Consider the following 26551-nt stretch of genomic DNA (forward strand, 5'->3'; position numbering starts at 1 on the left):
TCAGTGTCTCTTTGCTTGACATCATGGGAAAATCAAAAGAAATCAGAGAAAGACCTCAGAAAAAAAATTGTAGACCTCCACAAGTCTGGTTCATCCTTGGGAGCAATTTCCAAACGCCTGAAGGTACCACGTTCATCTGTACAAACAATAGTACGCAAGTATAAACACCATGGGACCACGCAGCCGTCATACCGCTCAGGAAGGAGACACGTTCTGTCTCCTAGAGATTAACGTACTTTGGTGCGAAAAGTGCAAATCAATCCCAGAACAACAGCAAAGGACCTTGTGAAGATGCTGGAGGAAACAAGTACAAAAGTATGGGTGAATTTTGGCCCATTCCTCCTGACAGATCTGGTGTAACTGAGTCATGTTTGTAGGCCTTCTTGCCCGCACACGCTTTTTCAGTTCTGCCCACACATTTTCTATAGGATTGAGGTCAGGGCTTTGTAATGGCCACTCCAATACCTTGACATTGTTGTCCTTAAGCCATTTTGCCACAACTTGGGAAGTATGCTTGGGGTCATTGTCCATTTGGAAGACCCATTTGCGACCAAGCTTTAACTTCCTGACTGATGTCTTGAGATGTTGCTTCAATATATCCACATCATTTTCCTTCCTCATGATGCCATCTATTTTGTTAAGTTCACCAGTCCCTCCTGCAGCAAAGCACCCCCACAGCATGATGCTGCCACCCCCGTGCTTCACGGTTGGGATGGTGATCTTCAGCTTGCAAGCATCCCCCTTTTTCCTCCAAACATAACGATGGTCATTATGGCCAAACAGTTATATTTTTGTTTCATCAGACCAGAGGACATTTCTCAAAAAAGTACGATCTTTGTCCCCATGTGCAGTTGCAAACCGTAGTCTGTCTTTTTTGTGGCGGTTTTGGAGCAGTGGCTTCTTCCTTGCTGAGCGGCCTTTCAGGTTATGTCGATATAGGACTCGTTTTACTTTGGATACAGACACTTTTGTACCTGTTTCCTCCAGCATCTTCACAAGGTCCTTTGCTGTTGTTCTGGGATTGATTTGCACTTTTTCCACCTAAGTACGTTAATCTCTAGGAGACAGAACGAGTCTCCTTCCTGAGCGGTATGACGGCTGCGTGGTCCCATGGTGTTTATACTTGCGTACTATTCTTTGTACAGATGAACGTGGTACCTTCAGGCGTTTGGAAATTGCTCCCAAGGATGAACCAGAATGTGGAGGTCTACAATTTTTTTTCTGAGGTCTTGCCTGATTTCTTTAGATTTTCCCATGATGTCAAGCAAAGAGGCACTGAGTTTGAAGGTAGGCCCTGAAATACATCCACAGGTACACCTCCAATTGACTCAAATGATGTCAATTAGCCTATCAGAAGCTTCTAAAGCCATGACATCATTTTCTGGAATTTTCCAAGCTGTTTAAAGGCACAGTCAACTTAGTGTATGTAAACTTCTGACCCACTGGAATTGTGATACAGTGCATTATAAGGTAAATAATCTGTCTGCAAAAAATTGTTAAAAAAATTACTTGTGTCATGCACAAAGTAGATGTCCTAACCGATTTGCCAAAACTATAGTTTGTTAACAAAAAATGTGTGGAGTGGTTGAAAAACGAGTTTTAATGACTCCAACCTAAGTGTATGTAAACTTCCGACTTCAACTGTATTTGGCTAAGGTGTATGTAAACTTCCGACTTCAACTGTATGAATATGCATACACATGTTTATATGTATAATCACAATCAGAAATATAATATGCGCTTGAAAGAAGAATGTTATGGTAATGCAACACTCATTCTCGTGGAGATCGCAGCACACCGAGGCCCCAGGATGCTCCAGGGAGACAGAGGAGAAGAGACGTGGCGGTCAAGCCCAGAGGAGCACCACAGCAAGCCAGCGTAGACCTAGTCGGTTGGAGCCCTTGTGTGCCGCACAGAGTGATAGAAGAGCACTCAGCGGGTCCATCCTCACTCTCAGTTAGCGTTAAGGAAAAGACTGCATGGAGTGTTGTTGTTGTTGGATGGCCTTTGTAGTTTGTGTTAGCTCAGCCTCCAGGTTTCCTGGCCTGAGCCTGAGCTCCTGTGTGGTGACTGACTGGTGAGGGAGGAGGGCCCTCTGCTGGTGCGCTGATGTCACTGCACCACCCCTCCAGCCTTCCTCTTGTCTGGTGCTGGTGCAGGGAGGAGCAGGAGGAGGGGATGAAGCGGTACCGTGATGGGCAGGCCGCCTGTCTGTGACTAGAGTAGTCCTACTCCTACACTGACCTGAGTGACTGACAATGCGGCGCCACGAGTTACTGAACAACAGCATGACAGAGATGACATTCAACACGCAACAGCATGATAGGATCGTTTCGATCAACACAGAACAAAAACAAGACACACACAAAAAAACTAAACGTTGATGAATGAAGAAGACATACAGGAAGATTAGAAGTGAATGAATGGGCGGCGGGAGCGACCACAGAGTTACATCCAAGACGCTGCATTCATCATGGCCAGTCCTATATGAAGGAATGACAGTTCATGTTACAGACATGCTGAAGCGTGTTAAGGTAGGGCGACCACAGGAGAGTGGCACAGTCAGGCAGGCATTCCCAACAATGGAATGAGAACGCAACAACAAGACAGGCTGTTAGTGCTGGGCGTTGTCTGCGGAGCGGAAATACAACAGAGGTGAGTAGTAGTGTAGGAGTAGTGTAGTAGTGCATTACTTGCTTTTCTCTCATTATAAATGATGATGGTGTAAGCTGCTAGCTCTAAGACCCCTCCCCGGTCCCTGATTCTTACTGTTATGTTTCAGTTGGATGGTTACTCTGTGCTGTGGTTAGACGGACACAGTTTAGGAAGAACACTCCCCTCCTATAGAGGCATAGCTACTACCTCAGGATTATCTGCTGCTATGGAATGATGTTAATGGCCATGGATGTGTGCATGCAAACATGCAACCTGCCTCTACACCTGCCAAGCCCTTCCTCTCCCCTGCTCTGCCCGCCCAAGACAAGCCCTGTCTGCCACTAGCTCCACCACTCAGCAACTGCATGTACCCTCCACCAAAGACCTCGCCACACTGCTCCACTCAGGAATCTGCAGTCCAACAGGAGAGAGAGAGAAGTTACTGTACTGACCCGGCTACAGAGCACTGACACCCACCACCACCCACACCACTAGGACAGAGAGAGAGAAGACAGTAGAACTACTCCTCTGGGTGTAATATAGCCCTGACCACCAGAGGGTGCCACTGTTGTGACACACACACACAAAGAGAGAAGGAGTGTACAATTATCTTAAAGCATAGTATCATAGTGGGAGGTATGAGTCATACAGGCACAGAACAGGCCAGTCCTTACCAGGACTGTTTAGCTGCATTCCTGTCTTAATAGGTGGAGCAGAGCACTTAACATAGGAGACTCCCAACAGATGGCTGATAATATATAGACAATACAAATGGGTAAAATCAGTAAGAGTCCCCAGTGGCATCTTAAAACCAGTAGAGCATTATAACATCTCCTTCTAAAAACAAAAGACACATGAACTAAAAACAAGTCACTTCTGAAATATTAAATAAAATAATCTGCCCTTAGGGGAGAGGAGTCCCCTTGCCATAGAGCGTGGCTATGGATACATCCTCCTACAGACACACATGGCTTAATTAATTGATACAGAGCTCCTGTACAGGGAGGTCACTACAATACCAGGATGTCTGGTGTGTTTGTTTGTCGTGAGCTCACACAGTGAACAAAGAGGAGGGGCTGCTGTTCTGACCAGCACTCCCCAGAGGAGGAAGAGGGGATATGATATAGGAGGAGTCCATGCAGGTGGTCAGATCAGATGTAGGTGACTGCACCTTTGCTGTTCTTCTCCATGGTGATCTCCACGTAGGATGTGGGCACGTAGCCCTCCTCTCCGCTCTGCTTCCTGGCTCGCGTCCAGCCGTCACCCTTGTCCTCCTCGATGATGTACAGCACCTCGTTCTCCTTCATCAACAGCGTACCCTCGTTCTGACCTGGGGGTCAACAGCACAGCACAACAGATACATACTGTTAGCACACAGGGAAGGAACCACACTGTACAGGAATAGCACATATCACATTTCATATTCACATTCATGCAAATACTAAATACTGCTCCAGTGTTCGAGTCCGTATCGCTAGTCAGAATACCCACCCCACCACTATTACTGTCACTACACATAGTGAGACAGTGAAATGCATAGAGAGCACCACTGGCTCTGCTGTGCTGTACCGTCAAAGGAGTAGAGTGCTTTGCAGTGGCCAATGACTGGGAGCGGGTCGTCATCGTCAAACTCATCATCAAACTCGTCTGGCTGGTGGGCCTGTCGGGGGTCTGGCTGGTGAGGGGGGCTGCGGTGCTCCTGGTTGGGGACGTCTGTGTAACTGCCCTCAGGGCTGGAGGAAGAGAGGAGAAGGAGGAGAAGAGAGGGTGGAGAGAAGGAGGAGAAGAGAGGGTGGAGAGAAGAGGAGAAGGGATGGATGAGAGAGTCAGTGCCATCTCTGCCACTTAGGTTTAGATGGGTGAACTCATGGTAACCCTGAAGAAGGTACTATGATGCCGAAATGTTGGTGGTTTACCCAATAAATTACCGGAAGCGTATACACTGAGTGTAGAAAACATTAGGAACACTTTCCTAATATTGAGTTGCACCCCCTTTTAACCCTCAGAACAGCCTCAATTCGTCAGGGTGTTGAAAGCGTTCCACAGGGATGCTGGCCCATGTTGCTTCCCACAGTTGTGTCAAGTTGTCTGGATGTCCTTTGGGTGGTGGACCATTCTTGATACACACAGGAAACGGTAGAGTGTGAAAAACCCAGCAGCGTTGCAGTTCTTGGCACACTCAAACTGCCACACCCCGTTCAAAGGCACTTAAATGTTTTGTTTACATTTTTTTCTTGCCCATTCACCCTCTGAATGGCACACAAACACAATCCATGTCTCAATTGTCTCAAGGCTTACAAATCCTTCTTTAACCATCTCTTCCCCTTCATCTACACTGATTGAAGTAGATTCAACAGGTGACATCAATAAGGGATCATAGCTTTCACCTGGATTTCATCTGGTCAGTCTATGTCATGGAAAGAAGTTACACTCAGTGTTTTGTACACTCAGTGTATATAGTGTGTGCAACTCTTTATTTTTATAGCCTACAGTTCCCTCGACGTTAGTCAGCACCTCTACTAACTCTTTTGGGTGTGTGCCAGCTCACGCTTTTCACTGAACTCATTGTGAGTCGCAAGCTGTAGGATTCTGCTCCAGTCAGACTGTGACTGAGCCTTCTGACTCATCTTGGTTTACAGAAAACAATTACGACTCCACCCATGTTAAGTATTCTAAGACACACAGAACTAGAATGTGTGGCATTCTATTTCTATACAAAGACATCTGGTGAATCTAGCATTTTTGTCTACTTACGCTATGGCCCATGGGCACCCGTTTCACTACAATGACTCCCTCTACTACGCATTATAGTATCTATACCAGTCCTCGTGTGTTTGTGTGCACTCTGACCTCTCTCTGCCATGGGGGGCGTGATGGTTGACATCAGAACTGGGTCTTCGGTCTCCTCTGGTGCTCACTTTCCCCTCCACCTCTGACAGCCAGCTCTGAGTATGTGAGGTGAGAGAGAGAGAGAAGGAATTTAAGGGAGAATCAGTCATACAACAGTCATACTGCTGTTCACAACCCCACGATGGATACACTCATTCCTATCCTTGATATGCCATCATTCAGCCAGTCTTTCAATATAGTGTAGTAGATGCAACCCCCTGAAGATCTAAGCAGTCATCAGAGTATGTGAGCGGAGTTGAGCGGTCGGAAATCCCGCACATCGCTCATGGAGCGGTGCTTGTGTTGCTCCCCGTCCTTTCCAACCTCTCCGCTAAAAACCTCTCCGCGCTTACAGGGGGAAAAAATGCTGCTCCAAATTCGCGCCATTCATTAAAATCACAATTTAACCAACACCCATCTATTTTTGTGACTACCTGGACCTACCATTTGGTTTTGAAGTATTGAAACCAAACCATAAGTTTGAATGAAAAGTATTTTAATAAACAGGAAAAGGTGAATGTAAGAAGTGCTCATAATTTAAAATAGCCTACATGTCATATTAAACAGCATATAAACACTCTTAATAGGTCAGGAGCCAGACAGGGAGCCTAAAAGTAATTATTTAGGCTATATTATTTCAATTATTTCAAGGTTATAGCCTACAAAGAAATACATTGTGAAGCATTTGCGAGTGCAACACACTAGGCTGGTAGGGACCTAAAGGGCTCAGCATTTAAACAACAGTTTGTTGTATTAAATCATTATAGTCTATAAATTGCGCATATAGGCTGTGACTATTTAGAATTAAATACAAATTAAACAAAAAATGCCTTATTAGGTTTAGTCTACAGTGCCTTTGAATTTATTTTTAGAAACACGAGTTTGGCCAGTCTGTGGCTTCAGGCTCATGCGATGGTGCCTGGAGAGCAGGCCAGCAGCGGAGGATATCCCTCCACACTTGCAGAGCCACTGGGGATGCTAAACACCCCTTTTGGCCACTCTTGGCAGGCTGGGCAGAGATGCAGAGTTGCTTTTTCTTTTTCTATAGGTAGGCCTAAAGGTTTTTAGGCAAAATAACCCAATCAAAAGGGAAAGCTCCTTTAAAGTGGGAATATGCCAGGCCTATTGGGCCAAAATCAATTATGGTCTATTGTATAGATACAGTGGGGGAAAAAAAGTATTTAGTCAGCCACCAATTGTGCAAGTTCTCCCACTTAAAAAGATGAGAGAGGCCTGTAATTTACATCATAGGTACACGTCAACTATGACAGACAAAATGAGGAATTTTTTTCCAGAAAATCACATTGTAGGATTTTTTATGAATTTATTTGCAAATTATGGTGAAAATAAGTATTTGGTCAATAACAAAAGTTTGTCAATACTTTGTTATATACCCTTTGTTGGCAATGACACAGGTCAAACGTTTTCTGTAAGTCTTCACAAGGTTTTCACACACTGTTGCTGGTATTTTGGCCCATTCCTCCATGCAGATCTCCTCTAGAGCAGTGATGTTTTGGGGCTGTCGCTGGGCAACACAGACTTTCAACTCCCTCCAAAGATGTTCTATGGGGTTGAGATCTGGAGACTGGCTAGGCCACTCCAGGACCTTGAAATGCTTCTTACGAAGCCACTCCTTCGTTGCCCGGGCGGTGTGTTTGGGATCATTGTCATGCTGAAAGACCCAGCCACGTTTCATCTTCAATGCCCTTGCTGATGGAAGGAGGTTTTCACTCAAAATCTCACGATACATGGCCCCATTCATTCTTTCCTTTAGACGGATCAGTCGTCCTGGTCCCTTTGCAGAAAAACAGCCCCAAAGCATGATGTTTCCACCCCCATGCGTCACAGTAGGTATGGTGTTCTTTGGATGCAACTCAGCATTCTTTGTCCTCCAAACACGACGAGTTGAGTTTTTACCAAAAAGTTATATTTTGGTTTCATCTGACCATATGACATTCTCCCAATCCTCTTCTGGATCATCCAAATGCACTCTAGCAAACTTCAGACGGGCCTGGACATGTACTGGCTTAAGCAGGGGGACACGTCTGGCACTGCAGGATTTGAGTCCCTGGCGGCGTAGTGTGTTACTGATGGTAGGCTTTGTTACTTTGGTCCCAGCTCTCTGCAGGTCATTCACTAGGTCCCCCCCGTGTGGTTCTGGGATTTTTGCTCACCGTTCTTGTGATCATTTTGACCCCACGGGGTGAGATCTTGCGTGGAGCCCCAGATCGAGGGAGATTATCAGTGGTTTTGTATGTCTTCCATTTCCTAATAATTGCTCCCACAGTTGATTTCTTCAAACCAAGCTGCTTACCTATTGCAGATTCAGTCTTCCCAGCCTGGTGCAGGTCTACAATTTTGTTTCTGGTGTCCTTTGACAGCTCTTTGGTCTTGGCCATAGTGGAGTTTGGAGTGTGACTGTTTGAGGTTGTGGACAGGTGTCTTTTATACTGATAACAAGTTCAAACAGGTGCCATTAATACAGGTAACGAGTGGAGGACAGAGGAGCCTCTTAAAGAAGAAGTTACAGGTCTGTGAGAGCCAGAAATCTTGCTTGTTTGTAGGTGACCAAATACTTATTTTCCACCATAATTTGCAAATAAATTCATAAAAAATCCTACAATGTGATTTTCTGGATTTTTTTTCCACAATTTGTCTGTCATAGTTGACGTGTACCTATGATGAAAATTACAGGCCTCTCTCATCTTTTTAAGTGGGAGAACTTGCACAATTGGTGGCTGACTAAATACTTTTTTCCCCCACTGTAATAGAACAAAAATGAACAAAACGTTTAAGAGATCTGATTTTTAGTTTATAAATACATTGCTACAATGACACAGTTATCTACCCACCTCGTTCCTTTATTTTAGCATGTGCATGTAGTAAGTACACCATCATGCTTTCGGGATACGTGTCTTTTCAGATTCCACAATGATTATTTAGTTATGGACACTACATCACCACACTTCCTCTCTTGCGCTTGGTCCTCATCGTTGTAAGTCACCTTGATTTAGCACATGTGTGTTTTATCAGTTTCTTTATGAAAATATTTAGCAAACTCCATGACAGTAGCTAAAGCAAGGGGCTATAGCACCACACAAGTAGACTACAAATGCATGCTGGGCCGGGCATGCCCTGAGCTGGTGAAGTGAGCGCTACTGGAGCGGGCGAGAAGGCCGACGCTCCAGCCTTTGGGAATCTCGTTCCGTGCTCCAGTCAAATTGGGCACACTCCGCTCAGCTCACATCCTCTGGCAGTCATATCCTGTTCTACCCAGTGTGCTGTTGACAAAGAGAAGCAGTGCATATAGTCATCCTCCAGAGGGGGATAACTCAGCACAGTAATCCTCAGCCCCGTCACTATGTCTCCAGATGTGCTGTGAAGGCTCCCCTCCATTCCCCTCCTCTCTCTGGCTGGGGCTCCAGGGCTCTTGGCTGGGAAGACATACCTCATTCTTGTGGATCTCGGAGCGCAGTTTCTCCATGTTGCACATGGTCTCTGAGATCTTGGGCTGGAGACTCTGGGGGTCGCCCATCTGAGGGTTCTTCTCATAGACATCCTTCATCTTGTTCAGTGCATCTCTGGATACACAGACACAGTCACAATGTGAACACATTGTACATAAACAACTTAACAAATGACACTGAAATACTAACGGAGCAGAAACATGGACAATATAAAAGACAGAATGCAGTGTTAAAGTGTTCCCATGGCCTACCTTTGGTCCACTTCTTTCTGTAGTTCTTTGCTGAGCTCGTCTATCCTAGCCTGGAGCCTCTTGCGTCTCTGTTCTGGAGGCAGATGGCTGAAGTCCTCCAGTGATGGAGCCTGAAATCACATCAGTACACTGTCTAGTCACAATGACAGTCATTCATCTAGAAACCTTCTCACAGCAAGAACCTAAGAGAATAACACTAGGAGAGTCCAGGGAAAGAATAGGTTTGAAAACCTCACTCAAGAACTGTCTGTAACACTAGACTTGTGCTATAGAACTCCACAAGATGGGACACATATGCACAACTAGCTATGGCAGTCAAGACATCACACCACTCACCTTCACTGACCACTGTGTAAGTTTTGGTTCAAATAAACCAATAGAAGAAAATACAAAAAAGGTTTGAATGGTTGTCAACATGTATGTGGCTCATGTAGGTTACTATGGTAACTAACAGCAGAGCAACACACTATCACAAGGATGTGACTATTTTCTCTTGGGAACAAAGTTACCCAAAATTGTTAAGGACAAAGGTAGGCACAATCTGATGAGCACATTTAGTGTGTCAATCTGGGTGAAGTTATCCTCGTCACAATGTTACATAATCTGTGTTATTTAAATTAATTGACTGAATGGATATCTTGATGCTGCATATAATGTGCTGTATCATGTATCGGAAAGGCTATCCTCCAAGGAGAATACACTGTTCTCAAGATATACTTTTATTTCCACTAAAAACTAGTTGACATCTTAAAAGCCATTTTTAGATGATGTGATGCCATTTAGAGCACAGAGAGAGGGTTGTTTCCAGGAAGTCTGTCTCTTTACTGCAGAAGCACCATGAATCACCTCAGCCATCCATTAAGGAAATTAAACCAAGTCCTTCAGCCAGAAACCAATGACAGACACACAGGGGTGACACACAATCAATGGTCTGGCACAGGAATACCACCTTGTGACATTCATTAGACTGTGTAGCCATCATACAGTATTTTGGCTGGCTCATGACGAGGTACAGTTGACCTTCATGTCACATCGACATGTCACCACCACTGCCTCCTATCCATAAACCACCTACAGCTTCAATATCGCTTCCTACACACAACACACAACACACTCAATCATGGCATTTGAATCCTGTGATTTCAACATACTAGTGAAAAACTACCTGATTCAAAACCAGAGAGAAGAGAAGGTGAGAAGGGAGAGAGAGAGAGAGAGAGAGAAAAAAGGTAACTCACTGCAAACCCAAACACACTGACATGCTCTTAGCCTTACCCTTCGTTTAAGACCCCTGAAAGACACTATCCTGGGTTTGACCGTTCTCATTTCAGACAGACAAAGCTATGGGGTCACTGGCAAATTGAGTAGACAGAGTGACTGGCGACAGCCAGGTCGGGCGGTGGGGGGGAGGAGAAGAGGGGGGAGACGGGGACAACAAAAAAGGGGTGATCAACCTCCCAACTTTCAAAACATGGAGCATATTGTAATGATTGAACATAAACTCAAGGTGTTGTTTCTATATAAGTGGTAAACAAGTGTTTATCCAACGTATTATCCCACAAAACAAATCAGCAGGAGAAACTCAGGTTACGCAAGATGACATTTGAGAGAACCTCAGGTGAGAGACAAGAATGGACATGACAAAACAACAGCAGGCAAATCAGAGTCAATATGAGCACCAACAACCCTTTCAATGGACTAGACAAGTCATTTGAAATGGTGAGCCACTAACACAAAAACCGAAAAAAATGTTATAGATTTACAGACAGACGGTTTGGCCTTTGGTAGGTCAAAGTGTAGTGATTGAATGTAAGATTTAGGTGACTGTAACAAAACACAGCTACTGTAAGTCAATAAAAAGGGTGTTAGGCGAATGTGGTATAAACCTACCAGTGCACTCTTATGATAGAAAAACATAGAAAGAGAAATAAAAGTTATTTAACACTGAAACAATGAGAATGTGTTAGTATTAGGTGATGATGGATCTCTCACCTTGGGCTTTTTCCCAAAGAGCCACAGTTTGTTCTTGGCCGTCTTGCTGATGGAGTGTTTGGGGTCTGGCTTGACCCCCACCTCGTTCTTGGGGGTGCTGATGGTGTTGTCTGAGCCCGTCCGGGAGAGGTTCTGACTGTAGTCCTCAAATGGGTAGTCCCCCGGAGGCTCAAAGCCTGACTTAAACGACTCCACTACAATCGCTGAGTCCTGTAAGAGACACGAGAGAAAGAGAGTGAGACTGTATGATAGTGAACATCAAACATTACAGACTGACATTTCTTTAAAATGATGTTTTCTGGGACACCATGTCCACAGTGTACAGTACAGCCCCTGGTGGAAACCACGCGTTGTGTGCATCAATAAGAATCAAATGAAAACATGTCACACAGAGTTGGGAGCAGCTCTGCTCAGCTGCTTCCAACAGCAGCAACAGCCAGGCTGTATGTAGTCCTGTGGGTGAGGAGGAGAGAGGAGGTTCTGCCTGCCAGTACCAGCCAGCCACATAAACACTGGAGGAGGCTGATGCCCGAGGCTGGCTTTAATAGAGCCCAGGGAGCAATTGCCTCACCGCTGGCCTGGCTGCTGGGTGGATGACTAACTATTGGTCCTGGTCCTGCTCCACCCATGCCACGTGCTGCCTCCGCTCCGTGCCCTGTGCTAAAGGATAGTCTTGTGCACACCCTGCCCCAAACTATAGGGCACTATGCTATATAGCACCTTTCTCCAGACCCACCTTGCGTTGGTCCACAGCCTTGGCAGCAGTCACCATGCCCTCCAGACACTTGGCGATGATGGGGACGACTCTGCGCTCCACGTCGGCAAAGCTCCGGTACGTCTCTCCCAGCTTCACTGTCCGCCTCTCGTCCATGTCCTGCAGGTTCTGGAGAGGTCGGAAAACACACAATGACCTCTGACCTTTTGATTTCCTGTTAGGCAATCACAGCAAAGATATCTGTCATGCCAATCGGGGATGAGACAGAAGTTGGAGCCTGGAGGAGAATGGCTGGCTGTGGCTTACCTTGAATATCTGTGGAATGGCCACGTTGAAATGTTTCCACTGCTCCCCGTTAAAGTTCTGCAGCTGAGCAGCGTACTCATTCTTACTCTCGTCTGCAGAGTGTGTGCGCAGGTACAACTGGGACTTTGCCTGCAATGGACAAGAGGGAGAATTCAGGACCACTCAATTTACACAGCAAATGACAACCTCCGAGGTGTATGGGTGTAGGTAGTGTACATGTCATGGCTCAAGCCAGGTCAAGACTTACTTTTTCTACCTCTGACTTGGTGGCGTTGATGTCGTTGTCTAACCGGTCGTAGTTCATCTGTGATTTCTCTGCCTCCTTGCACTCCCGCTCAAACTTCTTTTTGCTCTAAGAAAGTCAAATGGGAGATTGAGATTACTAGTCAAGACATATTGACTTCTTCTCAAAAGCAATAGTCAATCCTGCAACCCGGTTCTATCTCTACAGGCCATAGATAGGATAGTAGCACTATGTACATGGTAAATTAACAGGCAGTAGTGATAACAAAACCCCAAAAAAATGCATATATGCTTTCCTCCTGCCAGAACATCTGTGTTGCATTATGTGACAAAGAGGAATACCTAAGGCATTACAACACTGCCATTCTCAATGTGAGATTAAGCTGTAGCTGGCTGCAATCATACAAGCTGCAAAAATGATCCAGCCTCGCAGACTGAAAAGGCCTGAAATGCAGGAATGCTCCTCTCGTAAAGTGTGTGTGTGTGCCCGCCCGCTTGCTTTTTTTATGCATGCATCTTCCTGTGTGTGTGAGTGTGTTTATGTGTACGCACTATTTTAAATGTGCGGTGAGTGTATGTGTGTGTATGTGCGCACTGTGTAGATAAGTGGAGATTGGCCCTCTCTTGCATGTGGCCCAGCAGGACTAGGAGTCTGGCAGTCGGCGGAGGGGAGCAGGTCCCTGCTGGAGGTCCATGTGTCACACCCTCCCTCTAACCTGCAAGGGGCCTTCCCTGTCCCCTTTGTGCTACCGTGGCCCTCCCTCTATCCCTCCTTTCTCTCCTTCCCTCCCTCCTCTCACACACTCACATTGTCCATCTGTTTCCAACACTGGTCCAGATACTGCTGGGCCTTCCTGCCCTCCTGGAGGTGCTGTGGAGTCAACACACACAAACATACAAATCAACACACATACACATGAACAGGAGGATCTCAATACACACATTTATAACGCACTCACTACAGCGTAAACAAAATAACCAAACTGTACATAATGAAGGCCCGTAATTCCGTTCTACCAGGGATTAGTGTACCACTACCAGTAAAGCCACTCACCTGTTTCCTCTCTGACTTGAGGTCCTGTGAATACCTCATCAGTTCCCCATACACCTTGTGTCCCATCTCCTCGGCCACCACCTCCCTCTGCCCCGCATAGTCATTCAGCTCGTTCAGGATGGAGTAGAACGACACGCACGACGAGAACCTGAACAAAGGACAGGTCAGGGTACTTAACACTTAATCTAAGCATGTATACTGGCCTCGGCCCTAGGGTACAGAAAACCAGGGTATTAGCAAGATAACTTTGTAAGGATAGAACGAAAGAGAGATCCATGCTGTGAACCCCTTAGATAGCAGTGGTTAAGGCCACATCTATAATATAGTACTAGTCTGGATTTAGGCTCTGAGTGTACCACACAGACAGAGGAGGACGCCTAGTGGGAGCTGGAAGTCCAATAACACTGGCCTCTGTGTTGAGATTGAAAACAGGCCAACCTCCGCCTTAGGGACGTTACCATCTTACTTTATTAGAATTCTCCCAAACCTCCATCCCCCACACACATCCATTGAGGAAGGACCACGGAAGGAGAGACCGCGACATATGTTATGTATCCCTTAGAGGGCCCCAGGGGCCCCACTCCCTCCCTCCACCCATCCTCTCCCTGTCCTGTTACAGCACCAGTGTTAGGAGTTAGGACACAGGGCCAAATTATGCAGGGATAATGTAATTCATTAGGGGAATGGTTTCAGAGAATTCAGAGGGTGTTGTCCCAACCATGGCCTGTCCTAAATATGTCCCCTGTAAATATCAGTGCTGTGAGGCTAAAGGAAGCTCTCTCTCCCTCTCTGCGCCTCTCTCTCTCTCTGCGCCTCTCCCTCTCTCTGCGCCTCTCCCTCTCTCTGCGCCTCTCCCTCTCTCTCTCTCTCTCTCTGCGCCTCTCTCTCCCTCTCTCTGCGCCTCTCCCTCGCTCTCTCTCTCTCTCTGCGCCTCTCTCTCTCTCTCTCTGCGCCTCTCTCTCAATTCAATTCAATTTAAGGGCTTTATTGGCTTGGGAAACATATGTTTACATTGCCAAAGCAAGTGAAATAGATAATAAACAACAATAAACATTACACTCACAAAAGTTCTAAAAGAAAATACATTTCAAATGTCATTATGTGCAAATAGTTAAAGTACAAAAGGGAAAATAAATAAACATAAATATGGGTTATAATGGTGTTTGTTCTTCACTGGTTGCCCTTTTCTTGTGGCAACAGGTCACAAATCTTGCTGCTGTGATGGCACCCGGTGGTATTTCACCCAATAGATATGAGAGTTTATCAAAATTGGGTTTGTTTTTTAATTCTTTGAGGGTCTGTGTAATCTGAGGGAAATATATGTCTCTAATATGGTCATACATTTGGCAGGAGGTCAGGAAGTGCAGCTCAGTTTCCACTTCATTTTGTGGGCAGTGTGCACATAGCCTGTCTTCTCTTGAGAGCCAAGTCTGCCTAAGGCGGCCTTTCTCAATAGCAAGGCTATGCTCACTGAGTCTGTACATAGTCAAAGCTTTCCTTAAGTTTGGGTCAGTTACAGTGGTCAGGTTTTCTGCCACTGTGTACTCTCAGTTTAGGGCCAAATAGAATTCTAGTTTGCTCTGTTTCTTTTGTTAATTCTTTCCAATGTGTCAAGTAATTCTCTTTTTGTTTTCTCATGATTTGGTTGGGCCTAATTATGTTGCTGTCCTGGGGCTCTGTGGGGTCTGTTTGTGTTTGTGAACAGTGCCCCAGGACCAGCTTGCTTAGGGGACTCTTCTCCAGATTCATTTCTCTGTAGGTGATGTATTTGTAATGGAAGGTTTGGGAATCGCTTCCTTTAAGGTGGTTATAGAATTTAACGGCTCTTTTCTGGATTTTGATAATTAGCGGGTATTGGCCTAATTCTGCTCTGCATGCATTATTTGGTGTTATACGTTGTACACTGAGGATATTTTTGCAGAATTCTGCATGCAGAGTCTCAATTTGGTGTTTGTCCCATTTTGTGAATTATTGGTTGGTGAGCGGACCCCAGACCTCACAACCATAAAAGGGTAATGGGTTCTGTAACTGATTGAAGTATTTTTAGCCAGATCCTAATTGGTATGCCAAGTTTTATGTTCCTTTTGATGGCATAGAAGGCCCTTCTTGCCTTGTCTCTCAGATCGTTCACAGCTTTGTGGAGGTTACCTGTGGCGCTGATGTTTAGGCCGAGGTATGCATAGTTTTTTGTGTGCTCTAGGGCAACGGTGTCTAGATAGAATTTGTATTTGTGGTCCTGGCAACTGGACCTTTTTTGGAACACCATCATTAGTTATGGCCGAATCTGTGACGAAGATCTAGGTGCTGCTGTAGGCCCTCCTTGGTTGGTGACAGAAGCACCAGATCATCAGCAAACAGACATTTTACTTCAGTTTCTAGTAGGGTGAGGCCGGGTGCTGCAGACTGTTCTAGTGCCCTTGCCAATTCGTTGATATACAGTGAGGGAAAAAAGTATTTGATCCCCTGCTGATTTTGTACGTTTTCCCACTGACAAAGACATGATCAGTCTATAATTTTAATGGCAGGTTTATTTGAACAGTGAGAGACAGAATAACAACAAAAAAATCCAGAAAAGCGCATGTCAAAAATTGTATACATTAATTTGCATTTTAATGAGGGAAAATAAGTATTTCACCCCTCTGCAAAACATGACTTAGTACTTGGTGGCAAAACCCTTGTTGGAAATCACAGAGGTCAGACGTTTCTTGTAGTTGGCCACCAGGTTTGCACACATCTCAGGAGGGATTTTGTCCCACTACTCTTTGCAGATCTTCTCCAAGTCATTAAGGTTTCGAGGCTGACGTTTGGCAACTCGAACCTTCAGCTCACTCCACAGATTTTCTATGGGATTAAGGTCTGGAGAATGGATAGGCCACTCCAGGACCTTAATGTGCTTCTTCTTGAGCCACTCCTTTGTTGCCTTGGCCGTGTGTTTTGGGTCATTGTCATGCTGGAATACCCATCCATGACCCATTTTCAATGCCCTGGCTGAGGGAAGGAGGTTTTTACCCAAGATTTGACGGTACATGGCCCCGTCCATCGTCCCTTTGATGCGGTGAAGTTGTCCTGTCCCCTTAGCAGAAAAACACCCCCAAAGCATAATGTTTCCACCTCCATGTTTGACGGTGGGGATGGTGTTCTTGGGGTCATAGGCAGCATTCCTCCTCCTCCAAACACAGCGAGTTGAGTTGATGCCAAAGAGCTCGATTTTGGTCTCATCTGACCACAACACTTTCACCCAGTTCTCCTCTGAATCATTCAGATGTTCATTGGCAAACTTCAGACGGGGCTGTATATGTGCTTTCTTGAGCAGGGGGACCCTGCGGGCGTTGCAGGATTTCAGTCCTTCACGGCGTAGTGTGTTACCAATTGTTTTCTTGGTGACTATGGTCCCAGCTGCCTTGAGATCATTGACAAGATCCTCCCGTGTAGTTCTGGGCTGATTCCTCACCGTTCTCATGATCCTTGCAACTCCACGAGGTGAGATCTTGCATGGAGCCCCAGGCAGAGGGACATTGACAGTTATTTTGTGTTTCTTCCATTTGCGAATAATCGCACCAACTGTTGTCACCTTCTCACCAAGCTGCTTGGCGATGGTCTTGTAGCCCATTCCAGCCTTGTGTAGGTCTACAATCTTGTCCCTGACATCCTTGGAGAGCTCTTTGGTCTTGGCCATGGTGCAGATTTTGGAATCTGATTGATTGATTGCTTCTGTGGACAGGTGTCTTTTATACAGGTAACAAGCTGAGATTAGGAGCACTCCCTTTAAGAGTGTGCTCCTAATCTCAGCTCGTTACCTGTATAAAAGACACCTGGGAGCCAGAAATCTTTCTGATTGAGAGGGGGTCAAATACTTATTTCCCTCATTAAAATGCAAATCAATTTATAACATTTTTGACATGCGTTTTTCTGGATTCTTTTGTTGTTATTCTGTCTCTCACTGTTCAAATAAACCTACTATTAAAATTATAGACTGATCATTTCTTTGTCAGTGGGCAAATGTATAAAATCAGCAGGGGATCAAATACTTTTTTCCCTCACTGTATATGTTGAAGAGGGTGGGGCTTAAACTGCATCCCTGTCTCACCCCACAGCCCTGTGGAAAGAAATGTGTGTGTTTTTTGCCCAATTTAACCGCACACTTGTTGTTTGTGTACATGGATTTTATAATGTCGTATATTTTTCCCCCAACCCCACTTTCCATCAATTTGTATAGCAGACCCTCATGCCAAATTGAGTCAAAAGCTTTTGAAATCAACAAAGCATGAGAAGACTTTGCCTTTGTTTTGGTTTGTTTGTTTGTCAATTAGGGTGTGCAGGGTGAATACGTGGTCTGTCGTACGGTAATTTGGCAAAAAGCCAATTTGACATTTGCTCAGTACATTGTTTTCACTGTGCCTCTCTTTCGCTCTCTCTCTTTCTCTCTCGCTGTGCCCCTCTCTCTCTCGCTGTACCCCCGTCTCTCTCTCTCTGTGCCTCTATCGCTCTCCCCCTCCCCCCCCAGCCCTCTCTTTTGAGATCATTCCTGTGCATTAGCAGCCAATAATGTCACCGTGGAGTGGCCAAGCACTGTGACCATACGTCAGAGCCAGATATCCTTCACAGCTCTAACTCTCTTACTCTATTCTATGGAAGCAATTAAACCTTTAAAAGTGCTGGGTTGCCATGGCAGCCCGTGTTTGTTGGTGGCAGGTCTAGTGGGAAGGCCATGTGTGTGTGGTGTAAAGCGGATACCGCTCATGGGTTAACTATTTAATGAAACTAGGTCTACTCTACTCACCTAGGTTCATCGTCTTTGGAGCGCTTGGGACAGTACTTCTTCACCAGGTTCCTGAGAGGTGAGAGGTGAGAGGAGACAGACGTTCAGAGACAGAGATTAGATAGCTCAGTTAATTTCCGTCAGTCAGATTCTCCACTGAGACAGAGATACTAGATAAAGTTGGTCAGACAGACACAGCTAAACTGGCACAGTGTGATATTCCTGCGCTCTCATCTGTTGTTCCCAGGAGCAACACAAAGGCATGGTTCTCTTTGATAAAGTAGTCCCTCGTTCTCTTTGATAAAGTAGTCCCTCTGGAGAGATGCTCCTGTAGTACAGTGCTATGCTGTGGTGCTCTTCAGGCATGCAGTACATAAAACGCTCTGGCTCCAATTGCTCTTCAGGGATGAATGGAGGAGGAATCCAGAGACCCGTCTTTCCCCCTCCCCCCTCTCCAGTCTCCACTGAACCCAGCACTCTGTTTCCCTGTCCTGGGGAGCAGGGGGCCAGGGGAGTAGCTCCCCACACACAGACTGAGAAACATCAGCCTGGTCTGGTGCCTCTCCATGAATTACACAGAACAATACAGTCGCTAGTGAAAGTCTACACACCCTTGTACAGTCTTCACATTTTGCTACCTTAAAAAGGCCCAGTGCAGTCAAAAACATGATTTTCCTATGTTTTATATATATTTCCACACTGAGGTTGGAATAATACTGTGAAATTGTGAAAATTATACTAAAATGCCCTTTTAGTGTAAGAGCTGTTTGAAAAGACCACCTGAAATGTCAGCGCCCTTTTAGTGTAAGAGCTGTTTGAAAAGACCACCTGAAATGTCAGCCTGTTTTGGTGGGAAGCAGTTTTGGGCTTCCATGGTGACATCACCATGTGGTAAATTAACAGATCAATAAGGGAGTTCCAAACCTCTCTGCCAATAACAGCAAATGTTCTGTTTTCCCCTCACCCACTTTTTTTTTTTAACAAGCTATTTTTGATCATTTTAATTTAAAACAATCACAGTAAGGTACTTAATTGTTCCCCATAAATGATTTGATATTGAGATAAAAACCTCTGCATTGGACCTTCAAAATTAAATCCAAAAAGGGAATTTTCCTACCAATCTTCACAACCTACTCCACATTTTCAAAGTGGAAGAAAAGTTATTGAAAATGTTGCAAATTAATACAAAATAAAAAAACATGTCTTGATTTTGTATCCATCTTCACACCCCAGAGGTAATACTTGGTGGAAGCACCTTTGGCAGCCATTACAGCTCTGAATAATTTTGAATAAGATTCTAGCAACTTTGAACAACTCTTAGGGCAACATTTATCCACAAAAAAAAAGACAAACAATTGAAATCACGTTTTGTATTTCATTTTAAGGCAGCAAAATGTGAAGACTGTGCAAGAGCTGTGTATACTTTCACTAGGCACTGTACCTGAACAGAGTGACTGTCCAGGGAGTCAGTGAGAGGGGAGAAATTCCTCTACAGAAATTGTAGAAGACACTCGTTCCACCCACCGCGTGTAGCCTATCAGCGTTTATACAACGGGTGGGTCTAATCCTGAATGCTTATTGGTTAAAACCGCATTCCAGCCGGTGTCTATTTAAGTGATAATGCCCTCGAAGCCGGTGTTTGTTGGATATATTGGCACGGGGGTTTGTCGAGGGCCGACAAACCGTGCCAATATATCCAACAAACACCGGCTTCGAGGGCATTATCACCTTTATACAACACTATTTATTCGTACTATTAAATCCTTCTACAAGATATAGTCCCGACACAAATCTAGGGTTGCTAGAGACGCGACCCAGTAGTTGGTTATTTTTGTTTATTTGGATACATCCATAACAATGAGCTAATGAGGCGCGATTTCGCCTGGCATAGAGAATGTGCTCACTCGTCAGGACACTGTTGTTCAGAGGAGCTAGCCAACAACACAGCTACAGTAACACAATCACTTCAAACTGAAGCTGGAAAGACTGCACATTAGCTGCGTTTCGTTGTACCTTTTCTCAAAAAAAAAAGTATATATCAAAAAAAATTATGCTAGCTGATTCATGATTTCGACTGGCTGACAAATGCTGCCTGCCTTTCTGTCTCGTCCCGACACGTTCAATACTATGGGACAGCAGGAGATCGAATTTGAATATTGAAACAATGTTGCAAATGTCGGAGAGACAGACAGCAAGGTTTATACAAATCTCCACTGTTGAAAATTAAATGTAGTCTATAAGAAAATGTGAGATAATGTCTAGATGCTTTTTATAGTGGAGATCAAGTTTATTAAGTGCCTGACTGGAATGAGACAGAAAGGCAGGCAGCGTTTCTCAGCCAGTCGAAATCATTAATCAGTTGGAATAACTTTTATGGATATACAAAAAAAATGTCAATTGAAAAAAGGTAAAACGAAATGCAGCTAATGTGCAGTCTTTCCAGGTTCAGTTTGAAGTGATTGTGTTACTGTAGCTGTGTTGTTGGCTAGCTCCTCTGAACAACAGTGTCCTGACGAGTGAGCACATTCTCTATGCCAGGCGAAATCGCGCCTCATTAGCTCATTGTTATGGATGTATCCAAATAAATGTCACTAGAAAAACAGCTTAAACAAATGCAGCTACTTTGCTGGCTGTTATTATGGCTGAATTTTTTTGACGTAACTGTAAGTTAGCCGTAGTTGGCTAGCTAGCAAGCAAGGGATAATAACGTTGCCAGCCAGTATGGCAATGGAACATTTAGAACGAACGACTGGGTCGCGTCCATAGATACAGAACAAAAATAACCAATGACTGGGTCGCGTCTCTAGCAACCCTAGATTTGTGTCGGGACTATATCTTGTGGATGAATGAAATAGTACGAATAAATTGATAAAAATAACGTTAATGAAAATGTGTCAATCATTATTTTAATATGTTGGTAACCCGTTGTATAAAAGTGATAATGCCCTCGAAGCCGGTGTTTGTTGGATATATTGGCACGGTTTGTCGAACCTCGACGAACACCGTGCCAATATATCCAACAAACACCATCTTCTCGGGCATTATCACTTAAGTAACGCACGTTTTAAGAATGAATAAGGGATAAATCAGGAGCTCCTCATTTTCAGCCCATAAATCATAGCTGGTTAAATTATTCACTGGGTTACACATGGTGCTTGTCTTACTGAGGGGCTACAGTAGGTGGCTCATGACATGCTAAGGAGCCTGTGGGGGGACTTGGTCAGCGGCAGTGTTGTCACTAGGCAACACCTCAAGGGGGGGGGGGGGGTAAAGCCTCCTGGGGGTTGCAGAGGCAACAGCTGGAGCCCTCTACATTACCATCCCGCAGGCCAGGCAGCAGTGATGACATAGCTTCAGGGGGACTGGGCTAAGTGGAGGAACACACCAACACACACAGCCAGATGGTGTAGCACGGATGCTGGGAAATACTAGGAATAATATTACATTCCCTTGTGCGGTGACAGCACACTGCTGATATAATGTTGTTTGTCAATCTTACTAACAGAGATATTTATGGCAGGTTGCCTTTTATGTTGGCTAGAATGTTAGCGCTTATGGCATCTGATATGGGATGTGGTACCAGTTACACACAGGTACAAAATACATACATACAACTAAATGTGTTAGCATTGACACAACCTCCTTTTTTCCATATGGCTTTTCTTTGGGAAAACAAACCAGTCTAATAAAAGTGACCACGTGAGAGGAAAGGAGACTGAGCGTAATGCTCTCTCAGCCATGGCAGTAGCTCAGAGTAGAGGGGAGGATTAAGCAGGAAACAGGTGTGAAGTTTAACCCCATCATGTCATGGTGACATCATATGAGCCAAATGTGTGTGTGGGCAGTTTCAGTGAGTGGTCACCTATGGTTTACTAACCAGAGCCTACATCTTCCTATTCCCAGCTTAATCTTGTTAAACGAGTGGTCTCACTCTAATTCAAGAACTGGTAGAATCAATGTAGTTTTAGAAGTCCTTGTTAGGGGTTTTGCTCATCGGTAGATTTGCTCCAAAAGATAACACATGGATGTCAGGAAGGATACAGACTTGAGAAAGTAATCCAATTGCATATAGTGGGTATAGATCTGTAGGCCCTACTCCTCTACTGTCTAGAGACTGGTCAGGAGCCACCTCCTACAAATCCATTTGTTCTGTGGCTAAGCCTATTATATTGATTTGTGGCCCACCAAAATCAATTCATGGCAGCACAACCATGTCTGATTGGGCTGAGTGGCCCCTATTGTTCAGGCAGAGTGGTCGTACTGATGTTCTCAGATATTCATTAAAACAGATCCAATCACATCATTTCATAATGAATCGTACTGATGTTTCATTATCTAGCACTTTGATATAACATGATGAACATACTGAAGGTTAATATACAGAACTACTAATGTCTAATATGCATGTATAACACAGAATAGGCGTACTCGTCAATTAATTATTCAATGTACGCAAAACACCTCAAAACAGTTCCATGGAATTGAAAGATCAAAATCAGTGGGCCAGGGAGTTTGAATATGGTTTTACCTCAACTGTTTTGCATATGTCTGTTCGATCTCCAGCCTTTCCTTGACAAACTTTGAATACCTCTCTAGGAAGTCGATCCCCCATTGAGTGTGCTTGTCAAGGTTTTCAAACTGGTCCTGAGAGAGAGATGGAGAGATAGGGAGAAAGAGAGTGGGAGGTTAGGGTTGGAGGGAGACTGAACGACCGTATGAGATCTTACAGTGACATGTACATGATGGATTGAATTAAATGAGCCATGAATGAGAACCAGTCATATGGAATAACAACCATATGTTGAGTCACTACTTTATTTCTGTGTGCCAGGCTGTATTTCATCAACTGAAAGGAAAGCTACAGAGACACAGTACAGAGAGACACACTCCAGTTAAGGTGTTTCATAGCCGAACCAGCTACCCCTTGTCTCTAGAGATGGGTAAACATTTTTTGAGTTACATATCAGGATATTATTTTTGACGATATATCGTATCGTTTTGACAATGTCGCAATATTATTTTTGTGCTAGTTGGCTGTCCCTGTACCAAAACGCCAGTATTTTTCCTTGATAGCTTGGAAGCTTTGGAACATTGAATCGCAATATAATCACAGTATCAAATCGCAATACATATCGGTACCAAAGTATTGTGATAATATCGTATCGTCAGGTCCCTGGCAATTCCAGCCCTACTTGTCTATAGAGTAAAAGGCAGAACAGGCCTTACTGTATATTTTGGATGGAAGATAGCCTGATATATATATCCAGACAAGGTCAATGTTGTATCTTTCCAAGAGATCCCTTATAACAGTGCTGGGCTGAGAGGGAAATGTTGAAAACACACAACAGTCAATACAGCTGACAGCACATACTTTCAGCTGTCTGTCCTCATGTTACCCTCTTCCTCTTTCCACTGTTAGCCTATGCAGTAGGCACTATACACATTCTCCACAACCACACATAGCCGAGGCAATCCCCATTAATTGTAGGCCTACTTGGAACAAGTCAACATCTAGCCTACATGATATCAGTAGCCAGTCCGAGCCTATAGAGGAGGCTTAGAGGATGGCTTAAAAGTGGAGTGATCTCATTTATGACCATTGACATTCCTGTTCCCTATTCTGACTGATACTGACTCAAGTTTAATTCACACCACTGGTCTCCTGCCCTACTGTGTTGGGTTGATCCCTCTCCTCTCCGCTTTGATGTCTGAGCTGCTGCTGACAGATAGAGACAGGACAGTGATGATTAGATCATTCTGTGAGATTGGACTCTGAAGCCAGTTTAGCTCCACGACAGTCTGGCACCACCAGCCAGAGAGACTAGCCTAGCCTACATGTTCCCTACTTCAGCCCTGACGTTCAGGCCAAGAGTCAGATTTAACCCAACTAAGGTGAAAAGAAACAGATTGTACAGTCCAGCTAAGTCTAGGAGGGAACAGTGGAGCTGGGCTGTACCAAAGTCAGTCAGACTCAGCTGATTTCACCTAAGGGAGATGTGCTCGGAGGTCAGGCTTACCTTCCTACTTCAGAGACTGTCTGTAGGCTCAGAATAGATAGAGAAACTGTCAGTATCATCACCACCACAGATCTATACACAGCCCAGCCCTGAGCCAGATGAGGTGAGTCACTCTATCATGCTGTGTTCTGGGATACAGAGGGAAAGAGAGGGGGGATGATGGAAAGAGAGAGAGGGATGGATTCCAGTTCCACCCTAAAGCGGGTGTCTCCTCCTCTCCCCCTGTCTGAGCTGTGCTGGAGGAGACAGGGGAGAAAGGGGGAGAGAAAGTGAAAAGTAGAGCGAGAGGGGAAGGGAAGTCTCTCTTCTCTCCCATGGCTTGTGCCCTGCCTGGGAGCGAGGCAGTGTTTAGCCTTGGCTTAGGATCTAGACAGACCCAGAGGGACTGACTGGTGGACTCCAGCCAACACACTTCCTCTGTGAGAGAACAATACCAAGGCCGTCCCCATGGAGCCCTCCTCACTGGCGCTTCACACAGACTCAGTCCATACGCATACAGGGAGGGAGGAGATAGAGAAAGAGAGCAGGCTAGTCAATTCCATGGGCCTGTTATACCATACATGAAACCCATTCTCAGAAAACATGTGCACAGATCATGGGCTAATACTATGAGTCTTTACTGTGACTAACACTAGGATTTTACATTCCTCTGACTCAGAGGACAGAGATGTGTTGTTAATGTTAAACGATCATATAACTGTCAGTACCCACACACCCTGTAAATAAGATCAACAACGGATACTGATACTGTATCGACAACCTTTACAGAAGTACATCCCTGCGATTAGGCAAAGCATGCCAAATGAGATACGCAAGAGAGCACATGTACACAACTGTTTGACACAAAGACACACAGACTCATAGAGATAGAGAGAGAACAAGGCTCTTTTCAGGAGCCTTGACTGTGACCAGGTCTGCCTGAGTCCTTGCAGCTACAATCTGATTAAAGCTCGGTCTGTCTCACAGCTTAGCGGACTCAGCGGTCTGCATGGAAATAATTTATCCTCCAATAAAATGGCTTCCTTGTGGAATGTCTCAGCAGCTTCTGCATTTCCTTTACCATTGCAGGCCCATCCAGAGCTCCAGAGCTTAAATGTTCAGCCCATGTCAAAGTCCCATACTCATGAAAGTCTAGGGGGGATGGAGAACAGAGAGGGAGAGAAGAGAGAGGGAGAGCCCTTATGCCTCCAATAAAGATAAGAACCAATGCTTCTCACTTCTGCTTTACTGTCTTTGGCCTTCCCACACAGTAAACCAACGGAGCACTCCTTCAGTTGAGTTAATGATTGTTGACATGTAAACGGCAGTGACTAGGAATAAAGCCGGGTCAGGTGGGGTGTCCTTTCTTCCATCAACGTCAGCAGGAAAACCAACTCGTCCTCACCCTCTGATTCCATCCTAACCCAAACAGATGGTTTAGATATTTGTTTTGGATTATTATGAACCCATCCCTCCAAATGTAAATAAATACTGAAGAATTCCTGACAAACTATATGAGACTGAGTTAGTTGGTGTGTGTCACATTTTATCGGTCAATGATGGTTTGTGTGTCTGCGTGCTTGGGCCTCCTCTCGGAGTGGATTACTCGTGGTACAGTGAGCACCATCCTCAGCCCCTGCAGCCTACCTCCCAAGGAAATCACCTTGCTCTGTTCAAGTGGAAAAACAGTATGAATACCAGCATCTGTCATACAGACAAGCAGCAGAAACACACAGTAGAGAGAGCGAGAGAGACACACAAAAATGTCAAAGAATCGGACAGACAACCGTCACATGGTTTGTGCCAAGACAGCAATATGAGGTAAGGTATTTTTTATTTTTATTTTATTTAACCTTTATTTAGCCAGGTAAGCCAGTTGAGAACAAGTTCTCATTTACAACTGCGACCTGGCCAAGATAAAGCAAAGCAGTGCGATAAAAACAACAACAGAGTTACATATGGGGTAAAACAAAACATAAAGTCAAAAATACAACAGAAAATATATATACAGTGTGTGTAAATGTAGCAAGTTATGGAGGTAAGGCAATAAATAGGCTATAGTGCAAAATAATTACAATTAGTATTAACACTGGAATGATAGATGTGCAAGAGATGATGTGCAAATAGAGATACTGGGGTGCAAATGAGCAAAAATAATGAGTGAAGGAGGCTTTGTTGCGAAATAGGAAGCCAATTCTAGATTTAACTTTGGATTGGAGATTCT

The 26551-nt window shown here is 44.7% G+C and overlaps 1 protein-coding gene across 2 annotated transcripts in view; it reads right to left on the reverse strand.

The window, feature by feature from the left end:
• Nucleotides 1-1612: 1612 nt before the first annotated feature.
• The window catches only part of LOC121533419 (formin-binding protein 1-like), a 55704-nt gene continuing 30765 nt past the window's right edge, over nucleotides 1613-26551 (reverse strand). The window contains exons 2-15 of one of the 2 annotated variants that reach the window (XM_041839359.2): nucleotides 22860-22975; nucleotides 18353-18403; nucleotides 13573-13720; nucleotides 13327-13389; nucleotides 12523-12627; nucleotides 12276-12404; nucleotides 11991-12137; nucleotides 11255-11464; nucleotides 9263-9372; nucleotides 8993-9125; nucleotides 5506-5600; nucleotides 4225-4388; nucleotides 3827-3985; nucleotides 1613-3066 (exon numbers count right to left, since the gene is read on the reverse strand). In XM_041839359.2, the coding sequence (XP_041695293.1) occupies nucleotides 3059-3066; nucleotides 3827-3985; nucleotides 4225-4388; nucleotides 5506-5600; nucleotides 8993-9125; nucleotides 9263-9372; nucleotides 11255-11464; nucleotides 11991-12137; nucleotides 12276-12404; nucleotides 12523-12627; nucleotides 13327-13389; nucleotides 13573-13720; nucleotides 18353-18403; nucleotides 22860-22975 (1638 nt within the window). In that variant the 3' untranslated portion in view covers nucleotides 1613-3058. Of the gene's footprint in view, nucleotides 3986-4224; nucleotides 4389-5505; nucleotides 5601-8992; nucleotides 9126-9262; nucleotides 9373-11254; nucleotides 11465-11990; nucleotides 12138-12275; nucleotides 12405-12522; nucleotides 12628-13326; nucleotides 13390-13572; nucleotides 13721-18352; nucleotides 18404-22859; nucleotides 22976-26551 lie in introns of both variants that reach the window. The other variant, XM_041839358.2, reaches the window with a different exon arrangement.

The sequence above is a fragment of the Coregonus clupeaformis genome, chromosome 20 (genome assembly GCF_020615455.1).
Source record: "Coregonus clupeaformis isolate EN_2021a chromosome 20, ASM2061545v1, whole genome shotgun sequence".
Lineage (NCBI taxonomy): Eukaryota > Metazoa > Chordata > Actinopteri > Salmoniformes > Salmonidae > Coregonus > Coregonus clupeaformis.